Here is a 27,314-nt window from a genome sequence, read left to right as displayed (position 1 = left end):
TAATACAGAATATTTGTAGTATCAAAAATAAGTTCCCAATTCTAGAAGACGAATTGGTAAAGTTAAATATCCACCTATCTTAGTAGCTTATTAATAAATTACGGAAAACACAATGAAATATGAGTTTTTAAAAAACAAAATAATTGAAATTGTGTAAATGTTTTCAAAATGCAAGAAAGAAGGGAACTAAAGAAGGAATGCTTTCTTATTTTTTTTAAAATTCTTAATCTAACAAAGTTGATCGTCGTTACCAACATCACAAATAAATCAAATATTTTTATGTTATTATTATCGGGTGTATTCGGAGTACGCAGATGTCTTTTAGGGGTAAGTCCTGAGCAACGATGCTCTGGGCTGACAGTAGATAATGGCAAAAACCAGCATAGTATAGGCAAAAAAGTGAATTCCTTATTGGTGACAGTATCAGGAAACTTTTATTGCACTTTTGCTGGAATATTCAGCTAGGAATTGGCGATTTTTAACCCTGCATTACCTCAAATGATTAGAGAAAAATTCAGAATCCCATACAGCAAAAGTAGTCAGGTCTATGGGTTTTGGGTAGAGCAAAAAGTTGCTTACTTATGGACAAGCAATACATTAACGTCAGGAGTCTGAACATGAATATCTGAAGAAAGCGTTAGAATGAATGAACGTGGATATAGTAGAGATCGGCGTAGTAAAATGGAAAGAACAATATGATTTCTTCTCAGAGAATAAAAAACAATCCAGGCATGAATCGAAAACGGAGTCTCCGGTATTGTATTTCACTAGAGTCACTGGAATCGAAACGGAGAAATGGATCCAGAGGCGGCGATTAGAGGGCAAGAGAGGCATTTGCCCTCCCACTTTTTTGAAGTGACCCCTTACTTTATATAGTTTCATTTTAAAATGTAAAGTTTTTGTATGCATTATTGGTTATAGAAATGAATGGTTCGATATAATATTTGCCGTTACGTGAGTACGTATTAGTTATATGTGTTGCCGTGTAGTTATGGAAGCAACAGAAACTGCGTTTTAATTGCAATTTAAAGCAATTAATATTGCAATTGCGTATTTCTTTAAATGTAGCATATGCTTGTAGTATTCACTGTCTTTCATGTTTTAGGAGTAATAATACATTTAATACTTGGATTACAGGGTTTGTCCGGAAAGTAGTAGGACTGAATTAAAAAATAAAATGTTATTCACAATTTTCACACAAGGACTTAATAGTTTTCAAAATATGCCCCTTCTACATCAACACAGCATTTCCAGCGACTCTGCCAATCACTGAAAGATCTCTGGAACGCAGAAATTAAAATGCTCTTCAATCCCTCGTTACAGCCTCTAGAATGGACTGGGTCCAGCCTTGCTGCCGTCCTTTCACGACCCTTTTCAGTAGGGGGAAAAAAGTCTGCAGGAGTGACATCAGGGTTGTAGTGTGGCTGGGAAGCTGTATGATGTCATGTTTGATCAGGAAGTCCATGACAGCAAAGACGGTGTGGCTCGGTGCATTGTCGTGATGAAGCTTCCATGATCCAGCGATTGCTGGACGGATGCGGGCGACTCGTCTTCTGAGTCTTTCAAGTACTTCCACGTAGAATGCAGCATTCACAGTCTGACAGGTGGTACAAACTCTGTGAACAACTCCTTTCCAGTCAAAAAAGATGATCAACATCAATGTAATTTTCGGCTTGCTCATCCGGGCTTTTTTTCGGAATCACTCCCATAAGCAGTGTTGATCATGTCACGGGCCTCATTCGCAGTTTTGCCCAGTTTCATGCAAACCTTCACCACGTAAAGCTGCTCTAACAAATGATTCCTTGTGGACATGACAAGGTACCTTGAAAAGGGTTCATCTTAAAGTCGATCAGCACTCTTTCAAGTCTCGGAGACGACTGGCGACTGGTGCACAGGTAGATAAGACCTTCACCCACTCATCGTTAACCCCCCAGTTTCAATATGACTTCTACAAAACAAACCTCATTATTCATTGCTATAATTAATATTATCTTTTCTATTTATTTGTTTGCAAAGTTTTTATTAAATAATCTGATAACACAATTTTCCAGACAGAAATTTAAGATGTTCATGAACAAGGAATCAAATCTCTTCTTACACTCTCATTGTTTAAGAGTACAAAAGAATAGTTCCTGCTTGCGTTGCTCTTGCCAATTTAGTTAATAAAATATGAAACACGATATACGGTACTTTAACTTAAAAAAATAGTATCCTATTAATGATACAACCTTTCGTCAAACGAAGTGTTAGAAATAACCAGGGAAACTAACATTGATATACAAATATTCAGATCATGTCTTGCCAACCCACTTTTAACGTGCAATCGCCGCCACTGAATGGATCATGAAAGAAATGGTGGAATTAATGAGTGATGGAAGGAAATTAAAGGGCATTAACAACAACGAGGTTAAAAAGCTGTATAAAGTAAATAGAAATAAATAGAAATGCGATATTTTAAACACAAACTGCCAGGTAGGAGGGATAAGATAAGAACGTGAAGAAATAAAAAACAATATGAGCACAGAAATAGTAGGTGAGGCTTATAAGATTATTAGGAGAAAGTTTAAACTACAAAGAGAAAGAACAATGTAGTAAAAATATAAAGATGAAAGATCCACGACTGAAGCAAAAGTGCACACATGGAAAGAATACAAGCAATTACAGGAACTGGGAAATATAGAAAAAGTAGAAAAGAGGGTAAGAGGAGAATTACATTTAATATCAGATATAATTACATTCATATCAGAGATCGACAATGAAATATATGGTCTAAAACATTTCGAAGCTTCAGGTGTAGATGAAATACCAACAGTAATCATAAAAAGTGTGAGACAGAAATTTCAGCATAGAGTCAATGAATTGATTAAAAAGGGATGGTGTTTAGAGACAGTGGTAATTCCAAACACTAAATGCTGGTAAATGCAAAAATCACAATACGCTAAGGTAGCGTAATGATGCTTCAAAAAGCTTTAAGGAAAATAACCTTAGAAGATTGAAAGCCAACATAGAAGTTGTAACACAGAAACAGTTTATTTCGGAAGTAATACTGTTACGCAGGAAGCAACAATTGCATTAACAGCATGGATAAAATAAAGAATTCAATTAAGAAAAGCAAGTTGTTGTAGGATTTTGACACAACATTTGATAACGTAGAATAGAACAAAGTGTTCCAAATTCTCAAGCACTCAGAAATAAACTGTAAGGAGCGAAGAATAGCATAACCTATATAAGGACAGAAGGCAACAATTGCGATTTTTAAAAAAGAATGGCGAAGCAAGCATTCAGAACTGATTCAGGCAAGGGTGCTCATTGTCACCAATTTTGTTTAATCCTTACATTAAAGAGCCTGCACTGACTGCCGTACAACATGAGACATCATGCCTGCTGACAATTGTTACATGCTTGTGGACATGATTTCCGAGGATTCCATCGAGTTCAGGATTGTAACGATCTGCATTGATGGATATATGAGTAATGTAACTGTTCAAATACATATTAAAGAGTTCCATGTTTATTTGCTAACAAATTACCCCTCATTTACTAAACCATTAATCTTTAAAATACAATACATAAAAATATCACTCTCTAATAATCACAGGAAATTCCAGATTACCAGTAAAATACAACATGTGTTTAAAAGATAAATAATAAAAAGTACTTACTATCAGAAATTTTACCCCAACCACTGACTGTCACAGTTTTGTCTACAAGAGAGTCGTCGTTGTGCTCAAGAATTATGGGATTAACATAATCTACAAGTAAACATATGTAACATGAAGAATTAGTACAAAAAGTGTGTTAGAAATAATTAATTTTCCATTTTTAGATATTCATTATCAATAATTACCCTTATATGCAAACACATCTATACTGAGATAAAAGTTTATTAACGAGAAATTTCAGTCAATACAACATTCACTACACCACAGAAAAGAAATTTCTCAGATCAGAACATAGAATTGAAAAATTAATAAAACGAAAAATAAACAATTTGTGAATGGGTCCAATACTGCCGATGTAGACAGTATTGGTCTAGACATGGATGGCGTTATGTTTATTATTCAGAAGTACAATAGCGACACTGTTGAAACAAGAAAGAAAGAGTCCGTTATCAATCGATCACCAATCGACATCAAAATAAAAAAATATGGATTTTTATGTATATTAGTTGTTGCCAGCAGTAAATACTAAATACTACTCTCGTGTCTGGAGGCCAACTGATTTACAGGAAGCCAAGAACGTATACTAAATTGCGATATTTATTTTTTATTTTTTGGTTATTTGACTTACAAATATTAACTGTAACAAAGAAGCGTTAAACCAAATAGCGTAAGACGGGGTTAGTTTGCACAAAATATGAAAAGAGTTTCACAGTCCTCTGTCGGTAAAACCATGAACAGCAAGTTTCAAGTGCCACCGTAAGACAGAACATCTAACTGGAATTTGGCTATAATGTTGGTGGTTAACATCAGTTCTAATTACCGTGAGTGTTCATTGTTTTAGAATAATGGAAAGCAGTGACTGTAAAGTCCACCAAAATTTGAAAGATATCACCTACAAGAATTTCCGTCAAAGTTAAGTCAGTTCCGTAGAATACTACTGTGTATAATGGGACTTTGATGCAACAGTTGGAATTTAAATTGTGAAACGTTTTAAAGTCATAAAAAAAAAACCGGAAGAAGGCATTTTCAGCCTGTAATCAGGGTTACTTTGCACAGGTCCAAAATACATCTTAGACAGGAAATTATTACTACTGGAACCTCCTGCATTCTAAAGTTATGTATATTTACTATTTAGGTAGATGCCGGAATGAATTTCTTGTTGGAAAATAAAATTATGTACAGTGGCGGATCCAGAAGAGTAATTTGAGAGGGGCTTCACTCAAAAGGCTTTTTTTTTTTTTTTTTTTTTTTTTTTTGAAATAACTAGATTTTGGGGGACTTGCAGATTATACGCATAGGAATGACTAGCATTAGATTTTTTGAAAAAGAAATCATGCAATTTGGGTGGACTTCAGCCTGAAAGTTCCAAATCCCGTAAATCTTCCACTAATTACGGTTGGGATGATATTCTTGGACATAAGGAATAACCAAGGCGACTCAGTTCATGGAAACTTTTTTCTTTTCCTGAGATGGGATTTGAGTGGGACATATGCTAAACTATAAGAATGTGGTTCCTGTGCTGGTACCAGAAAACATAATTTTCTTCACAAATATTGGTAATTCATACTAAGTAACGATATCAGTACCCTCATTCTAATATCAATATTTGTAAACTGTATGCAGTTTTGTGTAGAAAGTAAAATGTATAAATACTGAAGGGAAAACATTACACAGAAACGTTATATTCGTATGTTAACATACTTTTTTGTATGTTGTGCAAAGTAACCCCAACTATTGGGTTACTTTGCACCAAAATTTATATTTCAATAACTATGGTCATACTGAATGTTTACTAATGAACTTGCAAGAGTATTTTCCACATACATATATCTAGCTATTATATGTTTAAAATACAGTGTCTAAGTCATTACGTTTGTAAGTTACATGCGATTTTCTTTAAAATTCCTTAAATCGTGTGCAAAGCAACCCCGTCTTAAGGTATCGTACAAACGCAAAGTAACTATTGAGTAAGAACTGTGGCTGTAAAGACAAAATCTGGTAATAATAATAATATTAATAATAATATTATTATTATTATTATTAATAATAATAATAATAATAATAATGCACTAGAATGGCATGCAAAAGTCCTGTTGCAAACAAGTATAAAATTGTGAGAATATTATTAATATTTAATATTAATATTATTATTGAAGATTTGAGAATTCACATCTGTATCTGAAGTCGCAGAAGAGAGGTGTGACGAGAGATAACCACTGCTATAGATCTTTTCAATCAATTATACGTAAGATCCTCTTCCGTAAATTGACGACGAAAATTAACTTCTGTGATGGTGCTGTGAAATGTATTCAAAATTATCTACATGGATGGCAGCAATTTATCTCTTTACTGCGCAATCTCACTCACAGAGTCCATCAAGGAAATGTTTTGGCGCTCTGTTATTTAGTCTCTACATCAATGATCTTCCTTTTATCTTACAATATTATAAGAATCATCTATATACAGATGATTTGTAAATCTATCTCAAGCCAACCCAAAAATTTGGACAGTTAAATCCAACGAATGAATGATGGTTTGTACCGTATTTTTTATGGTTGAATAAAGGTGCATTAGTTGTAAATAAGTTATTTTCATAATCTCATATTTCTCTTTAAGGCTTCGCGCTTTCAACAACATACCTACTTATTTCAAAGACGGCAAGCATTAAATGCTTATCAAAATAACAATACAAGATAAGGTTTAAATAAACTTCTTTTTCTTCCCCTATACTCGTAGAAGTATTACTCTTTTTTTTTTTTTTTTTTTCATTCACTATCCGTGTGTAGAATGACATTCCACTCAACGTATCCAATCTTGTAAAGTGTGAGAACGAGTGTTCACAAATAGGGAAAGTTGTTTTGTTACAACGATGTTTATACAGAAAAATTACTATTTTGTAACTAAAATCTCCGTTCACAAATCTACAAATCGATGCAATATATTCTGTTTTTTCTTGATAAAGTTTCTGGACAAATGATTTAATGATTTTATTTATATATCTTAAGAAAGCATTTATTTTGTAAAACTCGTATGATCCATTTAGGGAGAGAAAGAAATGACAATGTATAGGAGGGCTGAAGTTTATTCAATTGACGTTCTGGAAAACAGATCTAGGGGTTAAGTTCATTTTTTATAAACAAATATTTCCTTAACAACTGTACAACTTCATATAATTCATATTTTCCAAAAAGTGAAAAGGGAAAAGAGGAACTTACTGATGGAAATAAACTAGTTTTAGGCACCAGCTATACCGATATTCCCCATATATCGTAAATATTTTATATAAATAGCGCTGTAGTCTGTTTCCGTGTTCCTGCACTTTGAATATTATCTAAGAAGGAACTCTTGCGACATCTGAATAGCCAGACTCCGGAAGTACGTAGAATTATCTCTGACCTGAAATACTTTCATAAAATAGTGAATGGAGACTTAAGATCGGAAATATTACTTCAGGAACTATCCTTACGCGTCCCTTCCCGCATCACCCGGCATACTTACCTATTCCATCTTGCCCGCCCTAGGTTGGCAATTATACAGAGGTCTCCTTTCTTCCAAGGTGACCAGAACTTTTACTTTCAAAAACGGGACGCATACGAATCGGCGACGGCGGGGGGTGGGGGGTGACTTCCACATTGCATTTTGGGACTCAGCAGTGTTTTCAATTTACAAAGTACTTGAACACTCAGAATTCCCACTCAATTCCCACTTGAATCACAGAACACTCAATTCTCATTTGACTATTCAAAAGTTCTAGGCACGGCTGAACCTTCCCAAAGAGTGTTGGTACAGAAGTGTAGAATTAGCATTGACCATGTATATTTTGAATAATAATTATGGGACACCTGGGTCATGTTTGCTTAAAAACGGGACATTTAGGCGTCCCGTTTGAGAATCAGAAAAAAACGGGACAACGGTTGAAAATAAGGGACTGTCCCGGCTAAAACGGGACGTCTGGTCACCTTGCCTTTCTTCAGAATATCAAACTATTATAATCAAATAACAATTGATGTGGACATTTTTCAAGCTACCCGGTGTTTGAAAGAGTAATTAAACGAATTTGACGGAATAATATTACTTTTACACTCTTTTTTGACATTGTTCTATGTTGTTGTTAATATTGTTGTATTGTTTTTTTTATTTCTTCTGTTAACATTTCCCTGTGTAAAATGGCAAAGTTATGCTGTATCTGAGAATTTGTTCAATAAATAAATAAATAAATAAAATAAAATAGATAATAATGCATTTATTTGTAAGAACAACTCATAGATAGTTGGTAACTGAAGATCAGCTTTGACATTTTTCTTTAAAAAGTTATGGTAATTCTGTTCGTAATTCATTAATTACTACCAGACAAAATGAACTACTTATTTTAACTGGTCAATTCAAAAGTAGATTCTTGGTTGTATGAGCTCTATTCGGCAATTGTTTGCGAAAATTTTTCATGACATTTCTAATATTTCATAAATAAGTATTTTGTTAACAATTTACAAAATGTTTTCTTAAAAGTTATTTGGAAATAAAGAAGTTTTATTCTAGTTGAGGTGTCTTTCTTCGGATGGAGGATTTTCTAATATATCTCAATTACAAAATCCTCGTAACAATCACGGGTATATTTCCGTAATAACTATACAAATGATATGATTCGTGATTCAATTTGAAAATTTAGAACGAAATTCAATACGGCGGTCGTGCCTTTTCTTCCTCAGTAAAAGTAATATTTGCATTGATTGCTAATGGATTGGTAAGTTACATGCAAACAATCAAAGAAGTACAGGAGTGTAAAGATTAAATGAATAGCCAGGACTGCTTTTTGCATAACTTGCTTTCTGAAAACAAACACGAAAATTGTTTTTCTCATTTATTCCTTTATATATAAATGTTGTCTACATGTGCTATAATTTCTTTTAACGAAAGTTGTTTTTTGTATCTTTTATAGTATAGGATTACTGATTTAAAAGAAATCAAAACAACGTTTCTACTGCATACGTCTTAGAATAAGACTCTTCCTACATGAGAATTTACATTGTAAGGAAATGAAATCAATAGTTGCCTATAATTTGTAACCTTCACTTACAGCTGAGGTGGTATAATTTTTTCCGGTCCGAATAGTTTTTAACCATATTGTGTAACAATGTTGTATGTTACCATGTTTTACTAAATAATTTTCAGTTTACATACTAAATCTGTTTTGCTTTTTGCCTAAATAAGATATTAATTCAGAGTTTCAGAATAACTAAGAAATATAGGTCTTCGGGAAATGATGTTTTACTTTTAGGTATTATTTTTCTCCGTGAAGTTTGTGTATGGGCATCTCATTTGGATAAATATAAAACATGCATTCTTATTTCGATGTAATTCATAGGTCGGTATTTCGGTAGAATTTCCCACTAATCCGATATTTGGTAAGAGGCTTTGGATCCTCTTCATCCCAATGAGATACCCATATCCTGCTAAAATCCGGTTTGATCCAGTTTTCAGTATTTTCATTCGCTTTGTATTTTTCGCCGCGATTTTTCTGCGTTGGGGAACTATATGCCACCTTAATGATTTGGCGCGTCTCTACCTTGTTCTTTGGCGTGTAGCCTCCGAGGAGTAAACTGTGTTGGTTGAAAAATATGTTGGTGCTCAAGAAAATGTACTTGTATTTAGTGTAGATATGTAGAATTTGGATTCGTGTAGTAATATGTATTATATTGTAGTTTTAGTATGTTGTGAGTAGATGTAGTATGTATGTGTGAGAGTTTTTGATAATTTATTTAAGGACAATGTATTGCTGATTTGTTAACTATTCACCTCTTTCATCCGGACCTAGTAGGTAATTCATACATAAATCAAATCCGTGGTGATTCTACATATTTGTCTCGTGATGTGAAATATGTAATTTGATAATAGTGCACAAAACATTTTCCCAGTACAAATTTTATTTTCACCTTACAGTGCCATCTAACGTGAGAAACAATCGCACAATGCTATGCGTTTGTTAATCATAATAGTTAAAATGCTAAGTGAACTTCAAAAGTACCATTTTTTAAAGTTTATTTAGGGTTGCTCGATGGCTACAATTTCAGTAGGTAATTAAATCGGTGAAGCACCTTATTGGTTACCTATCCTAAATATTATTATACGTTTTGTAATCAAATAAACAAATAGTAAATGAAATTAAACTTTACGTTTGATCTTAGCTATAAGCTGCTATGCAGCACGCTACTCCAATCTGCGGAGATCGGAAATATTTGATAGATCACAACTTTAAATTTTCTTTTCCCTTTCTTTCTTTTCCCTTAATACTCTAATTGTTGATTTCAGAATTTAAATATATTTATAGATAAGTACACTATAGAAATACGAATCGTTTTACACAGTAATGTGCTTCTCAGAACCCTAAATAAAAAAACTAAATATTGTTTGCATATATACGTTTACCAGGTTGCAGAGTGTACATACAGGGTATCGTCCGTATTGGGAGAAGTAAAGTTTGGTCCGTGCGAATCTTTGACGTAGTGGTCAGCACGATAATGAGTGGTTTAAGCAGTGTCCTCACATCGAAAATTCGTATGGAAGGGAATTTTGTATATATGGCTGACTATGTTTACACTTTGTAACTTGTGTGGGAAGAAATAAGTGTTGCTAGAAACGATTCGTAATATTTAAAGATTTTTCCCCTTTACACATATTAGTCACTCAAGTAAACCTGGTGTGTAAAGATTTGTATGCATTAACGGTATGTTCGGCCTGACGATGTGAGTAGTGATTGTGTATTAAATATTTTGGTACAATTTAAGACGAATTACAGAACAGTGTAACGAATTAATAAATTATGGTGCAGTTAAAGTATACGTGTGCTCAACCTTTGACTCGCAATATTACTTGGTTGATGTTTGAGATTTTTCGTTTTTTTCAATGTTATCTTACGTAGTTAAATTAGTTATTGCCCACATAGGTAACGGAATGGATAAGGGCAAATAATATAGTAGGTTTACTACAGTAAAAGTTTATTTACTCCGTACAAAGGTGCTAGAGTCCTATTCTCCATGAATCTTTATTTCCTTTCCTTCTAAAGGTAATTGATATTAATTAGCACCCCAAGATCTCACGAATCTTGCGGAGTGGGAGTGACTGGCAAGATTTGGCTTATATTGACTTGCCATTACAAAATTATTATATTTAATTTTTTAAAATTTTGTTTACCCCCTTTTAGGATTTTCTTTACTTAGGGACTGTCCATATATTACGTAACGCTATTTTTGACCAATTTTTACCCCTCCCTGCCCTTTGTCATACTTTGTAATGCAAGGCCAAACGCCCCCCTTTGTTACGTAACACTTTTAATTTTTGTTTTTCATCAATCTTGATTATTTTGCGGGTTATTACAATAAAAATATTTTTAATTGAGCTTTCTGTTACAAGATGCATGTATTCTGAATACATTTCTAATGTTTTTCGCCAATAAATCAAAGTATTAAAATGGTGGTACCGTCATAATATTTTAAACCCATTAGATTGTAACCAGTATTAAATCTTCGAAATTGCATACTATCGTTTTCTTAAGGAGATCGCACCCATCTTTACTTTCAACTATAAATAGAGATCACTGAACAAACAATGTTTGTTTTTATTTTAAAATAATAACTGTGTAACAGATTCGCCAATTAACTGAACATATTGGCTTCATCAGACACTATCTTCATCAGTATGTGTTGAAGCCGATATGTTCAGTTAGTTGGAAAAATTTTACACAGTTATTATTTTAAAATAAAACCAAACGTTGTTTCGTTGAGTGATTCGTATTTCCAGTTTAAGTTATTAAGGATACTAAAGCTAATATGAACCAGTTAATAATTGGATTCCATCCTTTTAAGTCACCGATGATTGGCAAGAAGGTAATACTGTCGGAAGATGCAGATGAAACACCATCTAACAACTGACATCGATTTATTTTTCCAGCATCCAGAATGCCTCATATATTTGAAGTTTGCCAGAATCGATAATGCAATGCTCTCTTTCTTATCGATACCAGATTTTAAGTGGCTGCACACGTGAAGGAAAAGGGATATCTCGTTTGCGGAATAATACGTAAGGGTGTACGTATACACAAATTGAAGTTTGGTCGTTTCGAGGCATGGAGGAATTCTGTATCGGGTTCAATACTTCAATTCTGAACCTTACCTAACCTAACCTACCTGGCATAACCTAACCTAACCTATGGCGGGATTCTGTATCCGGTGCGATATTTCAATTCTGAACCTTACCTAACCTAACTTAACCTATGGCGGGATCCTGTAATTTAATTCTGAGCCTAACCTAACCTAACCCAACCAGGCATAACCTAACCAAACCTGACGTATCCTAATGTAACGTAATCAAAAGTAACCTTAGTTTTAAAAAAGTGCTGAAAATTTACCAAGAAGTAACAATTTTTGGTAATAATTGCTATCCCCAATCTGTCCGACATATGCCTCAATTTCTCCAATTCCTCTTCTGAAACTCACTTCAAGAGATGTTAACACTGTCACATTCACCGCGGAACTCCTCTACCATTTTTTCAATCTTACTTCGAAGATTATATCTGCTAGAAAGTTGATTTACAGCATTCTAGGTACAGATAAATAATATTTTAGCCCATCATTAAAAACATTAACAAAGCATTAAATATGAATTTCATTACACATAAACCCAAAATAATTAACAAGCAATAAATGCATACAAACAAGCACTGATTAATGTAAGTCGGCAAGTAACAAATAATAAAATAATCATAAATCAGCCAACATTGAAACGCTAAAATAAAATGAACATCAAGAATTTTTTATACATTATTCTGTAAACAGATCAGCTGAAACACTCCGTTACATGGGCAATGACGCAATATCCCAGGATAATAGTTCATCTTTATTTCTGGGCATACTGCAGGATGATAATTCACCCATTCACACAGCTGGAGCTGTTGCAATAAGGTTTGAGAAAAATCGAGATGAAGTTGAACCCCCCAACACTGAACGGAACAATACGAATGTATGAATAACATTTGTGGGTCTCTTATGAAAACTATGAAACAGAGCGATGGACTGCATGCGAAATGGTGAAATTCTCCGTTTCCCATTATTTATTATATTTATGACTCCAGAAAACATTGCGTCAGTGCTGTTCTGAGGGCGAAATGTGATGCAAGGCAATATTGATCTCGTAATTTGCATATATTCTTAGGAGTTTGCTTTAAATTAATACATATATGTATCATATACATTTTTCTTCAAAAATAAATTATTTGTTTGTTCTAAAAATAAACAAATGTTTCTCCTGAAAGCAAATTTTTCAGCAACGGTCCTCAAATAGAGTTCTTGATATTAAACGTATCTAGAATTTTCTGAATGCTATCTTACTTTTACAGAATTCTCCTACAAATAATTATATTTTAACATATTCTTTATAATTAATAATTTTCTCTAATTTATTACTTTTGTGCACAAACTATTTATTGCATACATGTTTATACCTTATATCGGGTGTTGCAAAATAAGTGTTACAACTCTTGGAAGGTGACTCGTGCCATTGACACAAGAAAAAAAGTTCTCTTGAACTTTCGACTATCGGACATAGTTTCGGATCTACAAGGTGCCGAAAGCGTGGGAAAATGACTTTCGGACGCCAATAGTTCGAAAACTATCCAACGTAAAGAGGGCGGGTAAAAAACTAACTGAAGAAGTAATACCTGCTGTATTGAATTTTTGTATGTTGCACAATCCTACCATACACGCACAAGGGATTCCTTAAAGGAACGTAGGGAATCCCGGATAATCTGCCAAATGAAAATTGGTCTAAATGGATATGAACTGATAGGGTTTCTACCAGGTAATAATAATTCGTTTGTATTAAGTCGATATCTGGAACAAATACAACATGGCGGACACCTTCATTCCCGTTGTACCTGGTTGCATAATCGCCAGGTACGGATGCTGGCCAACAGTGACGTTCTGAGTAGAATATATTATGTGTAGCGAATTTGTACTCAAATGCTCTAGAAAGACATCTGGAGTGTCGGTAGAGCACAACAGATGAAGCAGGATGATTCACATCTTTGGAAACACTTAACGAAAAATGCCTGAAATGCACTCATACTCAGTAAACGTGAGTTTAAAGCGTCGGAAATGTAAGGAATAGCATCAAGAAAATGAAATCCATTGCCAATTCACCAATAATATTCCATCAATCTGATGCAATATGATCTTCACGGTTGCATACCAATAAGTATGCAACAACTGAGGCCAAGTTGAAATTGTGCAAGGGGACGCACTAAGAAACTCGCTAAACTAAATGAATGTCACTAGTGGGATCGCATGATCGATACTGAAATGTGGCCAATGTGTGTGTTGATCGACATGTAGCTAATGGACAAATACCAACATGCCCCACTACTGCTGGAACACCGTCCCACGTGCGAAAAATAGGAAAATAACTATCTGGGTCTTCAATCTAAGGCCGTGGGCTCCTAGTAGGATTGGAAGCTGCTACCGCGCGAGCGAAAGCGAGCGCGCTAGCCCTGAGGCTTCGAGGGAGCCTCACTTTCTCTGTATTCGTTTATTTGAGGAGTACCCACTTTGTTTGGCAAGCGCTTTTGTACAGCCTCCCGACATGTTTGTGTGTTTCATTTTGTTACTCCTACTGCACAGTTGTAAACAATCAGAGCTTTAAGACGTTTCTTCCTATTTCTCATGTCGTTTTATTTTCCATATGTATGGTGTTCCAGCAGTAGTGTTACATGTGCCAAATTGGTTCATTTTTGTCTTTGTCTTGGCACTGTGTGTAAGTTACGAATTTCTGGAGGTATTTTTTATATTTCGAGTACGTTATATGTCCCAGAAGACGTGGGACATGATACAGGTTTGTTATTTTCACGCTCTATCAGAATTTGAACCATGAATTAAGAGATTTCTTTTCATATGTGTCGACTGTGGGACAATGCCCCAAACAAAGAGGGACATTGATACAATAGTGTTGTAGCTACGTTCTACCAAAAAGTGCACCAGATGTAATAACAGAATGTACAACGTTATTTTCCCAGTTTCCGCAAGTGAGACGGTGACAAAGCAGTAATGGGACATGTTGATATTTGTCCATTAGCTACATGTCGATATCAACACACACATTGGCCACATTTCAGTATCGATCATGCGAACGCACTAGTGACATTCATTTAGTTTAGCGAGTTTCTTAGTGACTCCCCTTGCACAATTTCAACTTGGCCTCAGTTGTTGCATCCTTATTGGTATGCAACCGTGAAGATCATATTGCATCGGATTGATGGAATATTATTGGTGAATTGGCAATGGATTTCATGTTCTTGATGCTATTCCTTACATTTCGGACGCTTTGAACTCACGTTTACTGAGTATGAGTGCATTTCAGGCATTTTTCGTTAAATGTTTCCACACATGTGAATCACCCTGCTTCATCTGTTGTGCTCTACCGACACTCCAGATGTCTTTCTAGAGCATTTGAGTACAAATTCGCTACACATAATATATTCTACTCAGAACGTCACTGTTGGCCAGCATCCGTACCTGGCGACTATGCAACCACACACAACGGGAATGAAGGTGTCCGCCATTTTGTATTTGTTCCAGATATCGACTTAATGCAAACGAATTATTGTTACCTGGTAGAAACCCTATAAATTCATATCCATTTAGACCAATTTTCATTTGGCAGATTATCCGGGACTCCCTACGTTCCTTTGGGGAGTCCCTTGCGCGTGCATGGTAGGATTGTGAAACATGCAAAATTCAATACAGCAGGTATGACTTCTTCAGTGAATTTTTTACCCGCCCTCTTTACGTTTAATAATTTCCGAATTATTGGCGTCCGAAAGTCATTTTCCCACGCTTTCGGCACCTTGTAGATCCGAAACAATGTCCGATAGCCGAAAGTTCAAGAGAACTTTTTTTCTTGTGTCAATGGCACGAGTCACCTCCCAAAAGTTGTAACACTTATTTTGCAACACCCGATATATTTATGTGAAAACGAAAACATTCTTACCATTGTAGGTAGCCTCTTCACTCAGTTCAACAAGAGAGATGTCATTCTTCAGAAGCAGCTGACTGAATTCCTCATGTGTTTTAAACCTCCTTGCAAATTTAGTCTGTCTTCCAGGTTCAGTTTCTATTAGGATATTCTGGGCACCCAACCAGATTTCAATGGTAATAGCACTGTAATATAATATTGAAATATGTTACGTATTTGATTTTAATATACATCGTTGCATAACAACAATTGTAGCTTACAATGTCTTAGATCTCACGTTAAGACAAATTTATTTTTTTAATCTCGAATAATATAAAAATTTTAGCTCCCTCTTGGCTATGTGAGTAGTATACGCGTGTTTGGTGTGGAAAATCCTGGTTCGATTCTCGGCGGTAGCTACGTGGTTCGGGTTCCACGTTAAGCTGTAGGTCCTCATCACATATAGCCAAGCTGCTAAAGTTAAATGAAAATAACTACAAAATGTATACAGTTGCTAACACATACACACAAGTCTAGATACACATATCTTCTCAGAGGGCCATTCCCCAATCTCTCACAAGTAGTATAATTAACAGCTCCAACGAGCGATGGCGAGAAAGACCATCAGGCACTATGGTAACTTTCAAAAATACATATATAAAAAACTAAAGTCATAACCATCGGAGTTGGATAGGAAGGGGAGTCCAGGTTTGAGTGTCGAGCCACTGAATCATATAATGATAAACCGTCAATTCAAGAGTATCCCATCAGAGGATGGAAGACAATCATTTGATCACATTAACATATTCACCGAATTCAATCCGACATAGAGGTAATCAGGGAGATCACATTTTCAGTAGCACTAGTCAACCGCTCATCGTGCCCAGAACACGTAAGTACATCCATATTGATTCACAAAATTCCTTTTCTAGTAAAGGGATTAACAGTAGTCGAGATGTATTCTTTCTTCTTTAATTTCTTGTCATAGCTTTCTTTTTATGCAGTTGTAAGTTAAATCGTTAAGGCTTCTTTAAATTGTATGGGATTTTAAATAATCAAACACTTTTTACCCACAATCAGTATTCAAGAATCAATGAGTTATGTAGCACGGTGGGAGCTTCTGTTTGATTAATATCATTTATACTGAATCCAAATTTTCTTTTCCCTTTCACGCAGTTAATCTTTAACTAGCGGAAGAGTGTAGAGCTTCATTTTGTTTTTCATTCGATTACTGTTAAATGTTCATATTACTTTCTACCTTACCAGTTGCGAAAACTGCTACTGTATTAGCGAGTGGTTGTTAGTAAAAGTACACTGTTAGTTTTATTGTGTTGTACATTAATAACATTTTTTTAAAAAGATAAAAATCTGGACAATTGTTATTTATTCTTACAAGTTTTTGATTGGTAAGGATTATGTCTTTGCTACATCAGGGTCGTTGTTTGTATATTTGTTTCTCATTTCTATCTGCTAAGCCCACGTTTTCGCACATTCTATCCTCCTTAACAACGTAGGCTACAATTAGATACTACGATAAGATAGCGGCTAGAGGAATAACATTGTACGCTCAGGTGTCACGCTCACAATGTTTTATACAAATACAATGATGTGGTGGAAATCGTGGAAATTCGTTACTTTCAAGTCCTCATTCAATTCCTCATAAGAAAAGTGAGTGAACCCAACAATCAACCTGCATCAGAAAATGAGTAAATTCAAGTATAGCGATTCATGTAATTTGGTACTATGCAATTAAATAAACATTCCAGTGTTGCCAATTTGGGGGGAAAGTCGCTAAATCTAGGCTATTCGGCACCCAGGATAGCGACAAAAAATATTTTTCCGATTAGAGATTTTTTTGGTGATTTCTGAATGATAATTTGGAGACTTACAAATGTAGCAACTTTTCTGCTGCGAACAACCTCTACTGTAATCAGGTACTATTAGCTCCAATCAATTCAGATATATGTTTATTTTCCTTTTTCTTATTTGAATCAGCGCAGGTGTTGAAGAGCTGCTAAAGTACATAACATTTATCTTTATATTCTCGCTTTCATTGCTGTTATCTCTTGCCATCTAATGGGAACTAACTCCAACCTTTCATTTCCTCTAGTTTGCAGAGCTTCCCTTTAGATGCACAAATACTTCATTACCCATAGCAAGCTGATTATCTATAGAAGCATCAGTAAAAATGAAGATTTTTTTATAGACTATTACTTTTGTTCCTTTTTCTAAACTCATCTTTGATTTCGTTGAAGTGAAATTGATCATAAAATTTAAAAAAGTGAAATTATTGTTAGTTACGATTCTTTCTTCTTTCATCTACGGTTTTGTAGCATAGATAGTATTAGAGCTTGAATTGATCACACACACAAACACACGCACGCACACACAAACACACACATACACACACACACACACACACATATATATATATATATATATATATATATGAATGGGTGAGTTGAAAAAGGAACATATTCCAAACACCTCAACTTCCAAACATTGGGTGGAAACATGAAAAAATTCCAGAAATATCTTCGATTCTTCACACATACGTTCCCGTAGACTTCAGTAAAGATGACCTAAAATTAATGAATGGGTTCCTTGTTCCTCTCAAGCGGTGTAGGTACATATAAAATGAATATAACCATCCCAGTTTAGCTTGCCTATTTTTTGGAATGTGTACCTTTTTCAACTCACTCGTTCATATATATATATATATATATATATATATATATATATAGATAGATAGATAGATAGATAGATAGATAGATAGATAGATAGATAGATATAGATATATAGATATATATATAGAAGTGAGAGAGAGACGAAATTCCACGAATATTTTTTTGCCGGCTTTTCACCCAAAATTGGAGTCATTTCATTTCCCATTTAGCGATATTTTATATCCACTTGTTGGCAACACTGAAAAATTCAATAGTATCGGTAGGTATAGGCTCTACTGTCTGAGTAGTATTATGGGCTTATCAACTATTGGTATGAATAGAATTATTACGTAAACACCAGGCCAGGTTAAGAATATGTAGAAAGTAGACAATAGGACTCAGTTGGTGTATGCCGAGACAAACAGAGAAGCTACTCAAATTAGAAAGGAATCGCTCATTTCGTATAACAGTAGAACTTTCATCTAGCTATCAGATCGCCTACTGGTAGTTAGTCGCAGAGCAATTTCAGGTTCGAATCTTTTTAATGGCATAAAGTAGAAAATCAAATCAGAGTTCAGTAGTTGAAGAAGCTCGAATCAAAAATAAGATGTTAAATGAACTGATTCCAAAACATTCTGATTCTTACTTTCAATCTACTTTTATCCTTCCGGTATTGATGAAGGGTGGTTATTATCCCCTCAATGTTTGACCACAGATATCAACTTTCCTTCGCAATTTTAAGTGTCAACACTTCGTCGACGCTAACATGTCGCGTAATGTGACGCTTCATTCCATGTTTGGGTGAATTGTGGCACTGGAGTATTAGTGCTTGCATCTGAGAAGCAGCCAGTCCTATTCTGCTTAGATGAAAAAGGTAGAAAACTACCATCTGCAGAGGCGTGAATGTGAATAGGAATGCGCACCCTTTCCAATATTTTCTTCAAACTTGCTCAAAGAATGTGTATAAGTAGAGGTATCACCCAAAAAATTGTTACGCATTAACAGAGCTTTGGAGCTTCTTTCTGAAAGAAATTGAGCACATTACCACTTCGAATTTTGACCTAGAATACCATCTGGATATTAATTTTGTAATATGTTGTTTTTCTAAATATAGTACCCCTTCTATCAAAGACTATGTATAGACTAAGTTATCTTCAGAAATAAATTAATCTGTTAATGAAACTAATGGACTCTATTCACACTCCTCAAAACTGTAACATTGCAAATAGCTATAAAAGACAATTACTTTCTCTATAACATATTGTTACAACATGGAAATTACAATATACAGAAAGCTGTTAAGGCGTATATACATTACAACGACTCACCAAAGGTAGTCGTTAACCCTGGTTCGGCTAATGATATCAGTGAATCTTGTGTGGCAGTAATTGTTTACACATAAAAATATCTTCCATAATTATATACACTATTATTCTCACCTTTTCTATCGAAATTACAAGTCGATGATCGGTATTAAATGGTTTATTAGTTGATACTCTTTTAACGTATTTTCACTCAAAACTGTCTTACAAACATACGTGTTGATTAGGTATCTATAAACAGCTACATAGCAACCAATTATACAATAATGTATATTTCTTACATATATCAAAAACATTCTTCTTCTGTTATTTTAAATTGACATTATCTCAAGTATAGTGCTTGAGTATGAGCACTTTCTGCCCAAGGTACAAGTAATTATTAAACGATACAAAGTATCTCGTTGTATAAAAATGTCGCCCGACGATGGGACTGAATATAAAAGTTACAAGCGAGCTTAGCTTTTATATTTAAGAACCACTGGTCCGTTTACAAATAATGATGTTACATTACTTATGTCCTTTACATTTTGATCGCCCCTTGCATATATATATATCTTCCTTAAGCTTCATATATATAAATACATTTATAATAAATCTTTTATTCCATTATCATTTATCTTTTTATTACAAAAACGTCGTCGCTTAATAATATAATTACTGAAGGGTGCGCAGTCAAAATCATAAGAGGCAAATTACCGTTTAAAAACATAAATCACAATGATTAGCATTTTCAATCATTATTAAAACGGTGATGTTAAGAAAAATAATATTTGATCTTTCCAGGGCTCATTATATGATAACTACGTTAGATGATGTTTTAAAATATACATTGTATCCATAAGGCATCAGAATATAGAAGAATCTTATTCGGGTAATATATAAAGTAGCGCATAAAGACAGTCGTCGGATAAATGACTTAATAGAATGAACCTTATTCTTAACATAATCTTTAACAACAAATTCTCAACACAAATCCATATAATATAAATAACCTTTGCCTTTGATCAATTATAAATCGAATTATAATTCTTCACATTAACAAAAGAGAATTAAAAATCATTTGAAAATTATCATTGGTTAATAAGAATTAAAGAAAATTAAATTAAGTAAAAAGTTCATGAGAATCTATAGCTGATATGGGTTTAACCCCTACCACATCAGCTGCAGTTAGTTTAAATTCATACTCGTGTATGGTTCCAATAAAGTGCATTGTACTGCACAATCGTGATTATGTCCCGTATTGTTATTCTGTACAAGAATTGTCTCATTCTCTTGATTTTGATGCGGAATGCCATCTCTTGAATTACGACTACGTCTATCCATGTAGTTTACTGTATTCCTTGAATTTCGCCATGTATTACGTCTATTTTTAAATCTATTTTGGTTATATGGTCTAACATAAGGATTGCCACGATTAATTAGGTTAGGTGGATTTCCAACATATCTTTGCCTATTTTGTTCGTTCGGATTGCTTAAATTCACTCGATTTAGGTTGTGTTCCGTATCGTTCGCTTTACGGATATTTAGATTACGAACAGGTACAAAGTGATCTGAATTATTTTTAATTTTACCTACTCCCGCTTGATGATTCTGAGCGTGGTATTGAGTTTCATAACATTGTACAAGCATTAATAAATGATTAAAACTCAGACACTGGGTAGAAAACAGGATCTGTTGTAGTTTAAACGGTAGCAAATTTCTGATTGATGCAATTACTCTGGATTCTGATTGCAACGGATTAACGACTTTTAATTCGTTATATGTATTTACAACAAAGTCAACAACAGATTTGTGCAAACGAGGATTGAAAGGTTGATTTCTAATCGTGGCATCTCTGTTTGCAAGCAAAAAGTCATTTTCGTAATTTGCAATCAGCGCAGCTTTAAATTCCTCATATGTATTGACGTGATCTCGTACTGCTTTAAACCATAAAGAACATGGTGGGAGTAATAAATGAGGGATTAGTTTCATATATTGCGATTTATCTATACACATTATATTGCACTCATCCTGAAATTTTTCTAAGAAAGAGGTAGCGTTTTCGTTACATTTACCACTGAACTTACTCAACGCACGTATTTCACTCATCTTTACACTTAACTTTACCTTTCTTTCACCTTTCCGTGTTCGTGTTGAGTGACAATTCCTACCTACTGCATGATGTGTAGTTCCACCATCTCTTTTACGCCCATCTGTATTCCTTGGATGAATTTCTTCCAAAATAATGTCCTCATCGGATGGGTTACTAGAAGATGAGATAATGCGAAGTTCACATTGATCTGCTACAGGTGACTGCGAGGTCATCTCCTGTGAACAAGGGAACTCCAAATGATCATTAACCATGTTGTTTTGGTATGCGTTGTCCTTAATTTGTAGCATCCTGATTTCCTCTTGTAATGCAGATATCAACTGAGTATTCGCACGTATTTTGGTAGAATTATCCGTGACCTGAATCTTTTGTTGCCGTATAGAAGATTCTATTACTTCCAAATCCTTTTTTACACAGTTGACTTCTTGAATTGTATGGTTATAATTATCCTGGCAATCTTCAGATACTCTTCTTAGCTTTTCATCGAACTGTGATGTAATGTCACTCACCGCCTGTATAATAGATTGTTTCGTCTCTCCGGATGTCTGTTCCAATCGTTTACTTAATTCCTCGTACTGTTTACTGGAAGTCTGCTTTAATTCTTCATACTGTTTACTGGAAGTCTGCTTTAATTCTTCATACTGTTTACTGGAAGTCTGCTTTAATTCTTCATACTGTTTACTGGAAGTCTGCTTTAAATTTTCCGACATCTGGGCTAAACTTTGTTCCAATCGTTGTTCTTGTCTCTGTAAAGCCATTAAAATTTTGTCTTCTAACGATAACATTTCGGGTACAACAGGAGCTGTATTTTGTTCTTCGTTATCACTGTCACCAGTTTCTTTTTCCATTACCTCACAGATCATCATTTTTCTTGTGATTATTTTACCACTTCGAAGTATAGTAAAGTTCGTAGTCATGAACCTTCTTACAGAAGTAAATTCACCCTTACTTTATACTTCAGGGTAAGAATTTACAAAGTTCCCGGGTGAGGTAAACCAAAAATTTTACAACGACTCACCAAAGGTAGTCGTTAACCCTGGTTCGGCTAATGATATCAGTGAATCTTGTGTGGCAGTAATTGTTTACACATAAAAATATCTTCCATAATTATATACACTATTATTCTCACCTTTTCTATCGAAATTACAAGTCGATGATCGGTATTAAATGGTTTATTAGTTGATACTCTTTTAACGTATTTTCACTCAAAACTGTCTTACAAACATACGTGTTGATTAGGTATCTATAAACAGCTACATAGCAACCAATTATACAATAATGTATATTTCTTACATATATCAAAAACATTCTTCTTCTGTTATTTTAAATTGACATTATCTCAAGTATAGTGCTTGAGTATGAGCACTTTCTGCCCAAGGTACAAGTAATTATTAAACGATACAAAGTATCTCGTTGTAACATAGACAGCGTATGACAACTCAGACATACGACATTTCCACTCAAATTCTCCGTCTGAAAGTTCTGAACAAAAACCCCAGCCGAAGTTTTATCTAACAAGTTTATCAAAACACTATATGTTTGTCGTAGCAATGGGCTCCAGTTCACGACACATCGTCTTCACTCACCATACATTGCTAGTCAGCACATACGACGTGTCCAAGAACAGAGAAAATGAGAAGTCTCAACCAGTTTGAAAGCCAGCTTAGAATTCGCTGAATTTCGATATACTGGAAGATGAAATGATGAAATATGATGGACGATAGATTCCCCAAGAGGCAAAGTTGATCTTAAAGGTTCATATTTCCAGAAATGATGCTTCTTCAATAATCATCATGGGCTTTACCAGTCATCTTGAAGATTGAGTGATAGTTTCTGACCATTCACTAACAGACTTATGTTTGCTAAAAACTCATTTTTAGCCTATACAGTCATCTACTGTACTTACAGGTATACTACACATACTGAAGTTTAAGCTGCTAGAGGCGTAGCCATCATTGTATTCAATAACTTTCATTCTCGGTATAGACTCCTGGTTGCAAGCTCCTTCCCTCCCAGATCAAATTCTTTCCACTTTCTTTTAATCGTGATGAGCCTTTACGGCAGCCGATCTCATTCAGATTTGAAATTACCTTGAGCTATCTGTGTTGCGTTTTGGAGACCTGAATGCTTACCATTGCCTAGGGGTATCAATAAAAACTGACAACCGGGCCATCAGATAAAAGAATTCTTTAATAGGAGTGGGATCCTTGTCCTTTATGATGATATATCTATTCAGTTTCCCGTACATATTCGTGTAGTGTTTTTATGCATGTTCTTTTACATAGAGAATGCATCTATGTTTTGTGACAGTGACCATTGTCCTGTGATCACTTAAAGTATGTCGATTGTCAATCAGTGCCATCTAATAGGTTCTAACTTGAAGTGCACTGATTCACTAATATTCCGGCAGAAATGTGCGTTTGATTCTTCTGACTTCCCCGTCTGTGCTTCTACTATGAATGATTTGAATAAGCGTCTATGAAAAACACTTTTGATTTCATTGCAAAATACAAATGCAACGGTCTCCGACAATGATTTCCGTTGTGGTCTGAGGAAACCTGTGAAGTTGTTCATCGTGGTCTTGCATGCTTCAGCCAGGATTCAACTGCTGATAATGTTCAAGAATATAAATTCTTCGTGTCCGTGCTAAATATTTGACTAAATCTTCGAAGAGCTAAATTGAGAAAGATTGAGTAACAAAAAATAACAACAAAAAAACTGTTTCGTGCCTCAGTAATCAACCTTCTATCTCTACTGTATGGCGTCGCATTCAGTCCATAATTAGTCATTGCTTCAGTACAAGTGTGCCTGGTTTATCAACATATGAGGTCCTCGAGATTGCATTGATATAGCCAACATATTGTGTCCAAATGTTTCGTCTATCTCTGACTCTGTACATTATTCTGGTAAGTCTTCATAGCAGAACAGTCCATTAGATTTCCGTAGCACAAATATTGACCACTATACTTTTCTTGGCTCTCGACCTCTTATAAGACAGTCATTCAATACAGCTGCATGTGGTGATCGTGTATCTGACAATATATGCCATAATGTGTTGTGTACTTATGAGGTTTCATTATTGTTGTTGTTTCCTCATACCTGGTTCGAAAAGGCTTTCTTACTTCGATGATGTGAGGCTCTGATCATTTCAATCTAGAAACTCAGAAGCTACAAACATAATGCTCTTATTAATTCGTCTTGTAAATTTTGTAAGTGAATACTTAGTAAGTTCCTGAATGTTATTTGCAGTTGCTTTGTATATTAAGAAAGGTACAGATCTACTTCTTTATTATATAGACACTACTACCTTGCTCATCTCGGAAATTATTTTGAGAACCCTTCTTCCTTCGTCAGCAATTTTTTGATACATTCTTCGAGTTAGAAAAGGTTCATTGCACAGCTTGACATTATTTTTATTTATTGCAGTTCTGAATACCTTCGTGGTAATAGTCGACATTTTAAATTAAGATTAAATCCTCTTTTTCGTGATCAAACAAATAAGTATTCGATTTTCTATGGACAAAAGGAAACACTCAGTGAGTTCATTATTCAAGCCAACTAACTTGCCTTCTTGATCCAGATTTATGTATCGGTGTCTGTTAACGTTTGCTTGTTGACACGGTCTCATTTCTAGAATTGATCTTTATCGTCATTTAACGTGGATACCACACATTTCTAATCTTATACAAAAAGGTTTTAATTTTCTGAATTTGCTTCATGTATTAAAAGTGCCTTTACATCGCTGTAACCGCGCAGTACTCCAAGGAAGGGATGGTTGCATAAGAAATTGTGATTAATTTTTAAGAGTTTTTATTTTGAATAGCGAAATAACGTAGCTATAGGGAGTAAAGGCATATATTTGAAGCATCAGCGCACTGGCATCTCTGAAACGATTCGTATTCTTAGTTTTTCAATTTATTGTCTTATATGTTAAGTTAATAACTTCTAACAACTGCTACTAGCACTTTTCACTCTTCAGGAATTTACTACGTCATGTTCGTAAGACACCTTTCTGAGTCCTAAATATGTGCGTGAATTATTTCATTTGCCTCCTTGCCATTATTTGAGAATGGAAACTGATTACATTGAACGTGAATGTTTCGCTGTCGTAAAGCAAGGGCCGTAATAAATATAAATAAGGTTCTTATTATTATATAAAACACAGAAGTATTTAATCCGTGTATAGCACAATTTATTACAGTAACGAAGCAACTATAATCACTAACGCCCGCAGGATTTTTTCCAATGGGGGAGGGGGCAAAAGACTGATATACAGTTTTTCGATTTATTGCCCTATATATATATATATAAAGTCATAACATTTATCATTGAAAGCCTATATCATCTTACTTTTTAAAATTGCCACTGTAGGCTATTAGTCAGAACATTAATCTCCAGATATGATGTACAGAGAACAGAAATTTATTTCATGAATTTATAAAACGAGAACAGAACTAATTCTTCGAGAATCAAAACGAGAGGAGAATACAACAATTAATTTATGAGACGACAGGAGAAAACTTTATTTCTCGTCTCGTCTCGTGAGCAATCCTACGCAAACGTACCGGTAATTAAATCAAGTCTTCCGTGTCACTAAGGAGGGAGAAGATTGATGGCTTAGTAGTACAGCCTTTACATTTGATGTGAGGACCATAATTCAATCCCAAATATAGTAGTGTTCTCTACGAGAAAGACTAGAAATAAGAATTTCTCGTCTCGTCAATGTTTATAAAATTCTCGTCTCGTCTCGGTTTTCGAAGAATTATTTCTCTTTCGTCTCGATTATCTGAAAAAATTTTCCCGTCTCCTCTTGTCTCGTAAAGTAGTTTCTGGTCTCGATTTAGAAGAAATAATCTGCTAACTTTTATGTTGCTTGATGGTAATTGAAGAGAGTAATACAAATCTGTTTTGAGATCAGCTCTATGTAATTGGGAGAGAGACGAAACCAAATCAAACAAAATATGGATTTTAGCTTTCTTCTTGAGAACCGAGATTATATGAGACGTAGAGGGTATCTATAGTTTAAAGTGGAATTCGAACCCAAGATCTCATACAGAGAAGGTTCATGCGTTAGTCATTAGACACACAGTTAGGGCTAGGATAATATATATATATATATATATATATATATATATATATATATATATATATATATATATATATATATATATATATATATATATATACATAAATACATATATCAGTGATTATCGCGGACTTTAGTAAGATTGTGGCTTAAGTCAATAAAAATTATATTATGTAACTAACACTCTTAGCAATTAGCGCAAACAGCACCAAATCATCATAATCGAATCTGTGTAAGCCTGAAAAGAAAGAAAAAAAAACCTTTGCATTGGAATACTTAGACGGAATCCACATATATGAATTTTCGCAATTATTACATAATGTGAAATTATATATACAAAGTTGACACATTGTAATCACTTTTTTGTCTTTCCACTGTGAAGTATGCAACGGAAGTTTTGGGATTTAACTTCTCGTAAGATGTTATGGAAAAAAATATATATTATCTTAGGGTATACATATATTCAAAACTCACACTTTGTATTTCACTATT

General features: G+C 34.5%; 1 protein-coding gene across 1 annotated transcript in view; it reads right to left on the bottom strand.

Moving 5' to 3' along the window:
• LOC145685321 (brachyurin-like) overlaps positions 1-27,314 on the bottom strand; it is a 99,857-nt gene that overhangs the window by 65,017 nt on the left and 7,526 nt on the right. The window contains exons 3-4 of the mRNA XM_081757696.1: positions 15,696-15,865; positions 3,663-3,752 (exon numbers count right to left, since the gene is read on the bottom strand). Coding sequence (XP_081613822.1) covers positions 3,663-3,752; positions 15,696-15,865 — 260 coding nt within the window. The remainder of the gene's footprint in view (positions 1-3,662; positions 3,753-15,695; positions 15,866-27,314) is intronic.

The sequence above is a fragment of the Thermobia domestica genome, chromosome 5 (assembly GCF_964235325.1).
Source record: "Thermobia domestica chromosome 5, izTheDome1.hap1.1, whole genome shotgun sequence".
NCBI classification, from domain to species: domain Eukaryota; kingdom Metazoa; phylum Arthropoda; class Insecta; order Zygentoma; family Lepismatidae; genus Thermobia; species Thermobia domestica.
The sequence above is the reverse complement of the archived record's forward strand: the minus strand, read 5'-3'. Positions and strand labels throughout refer to the sequence as shown.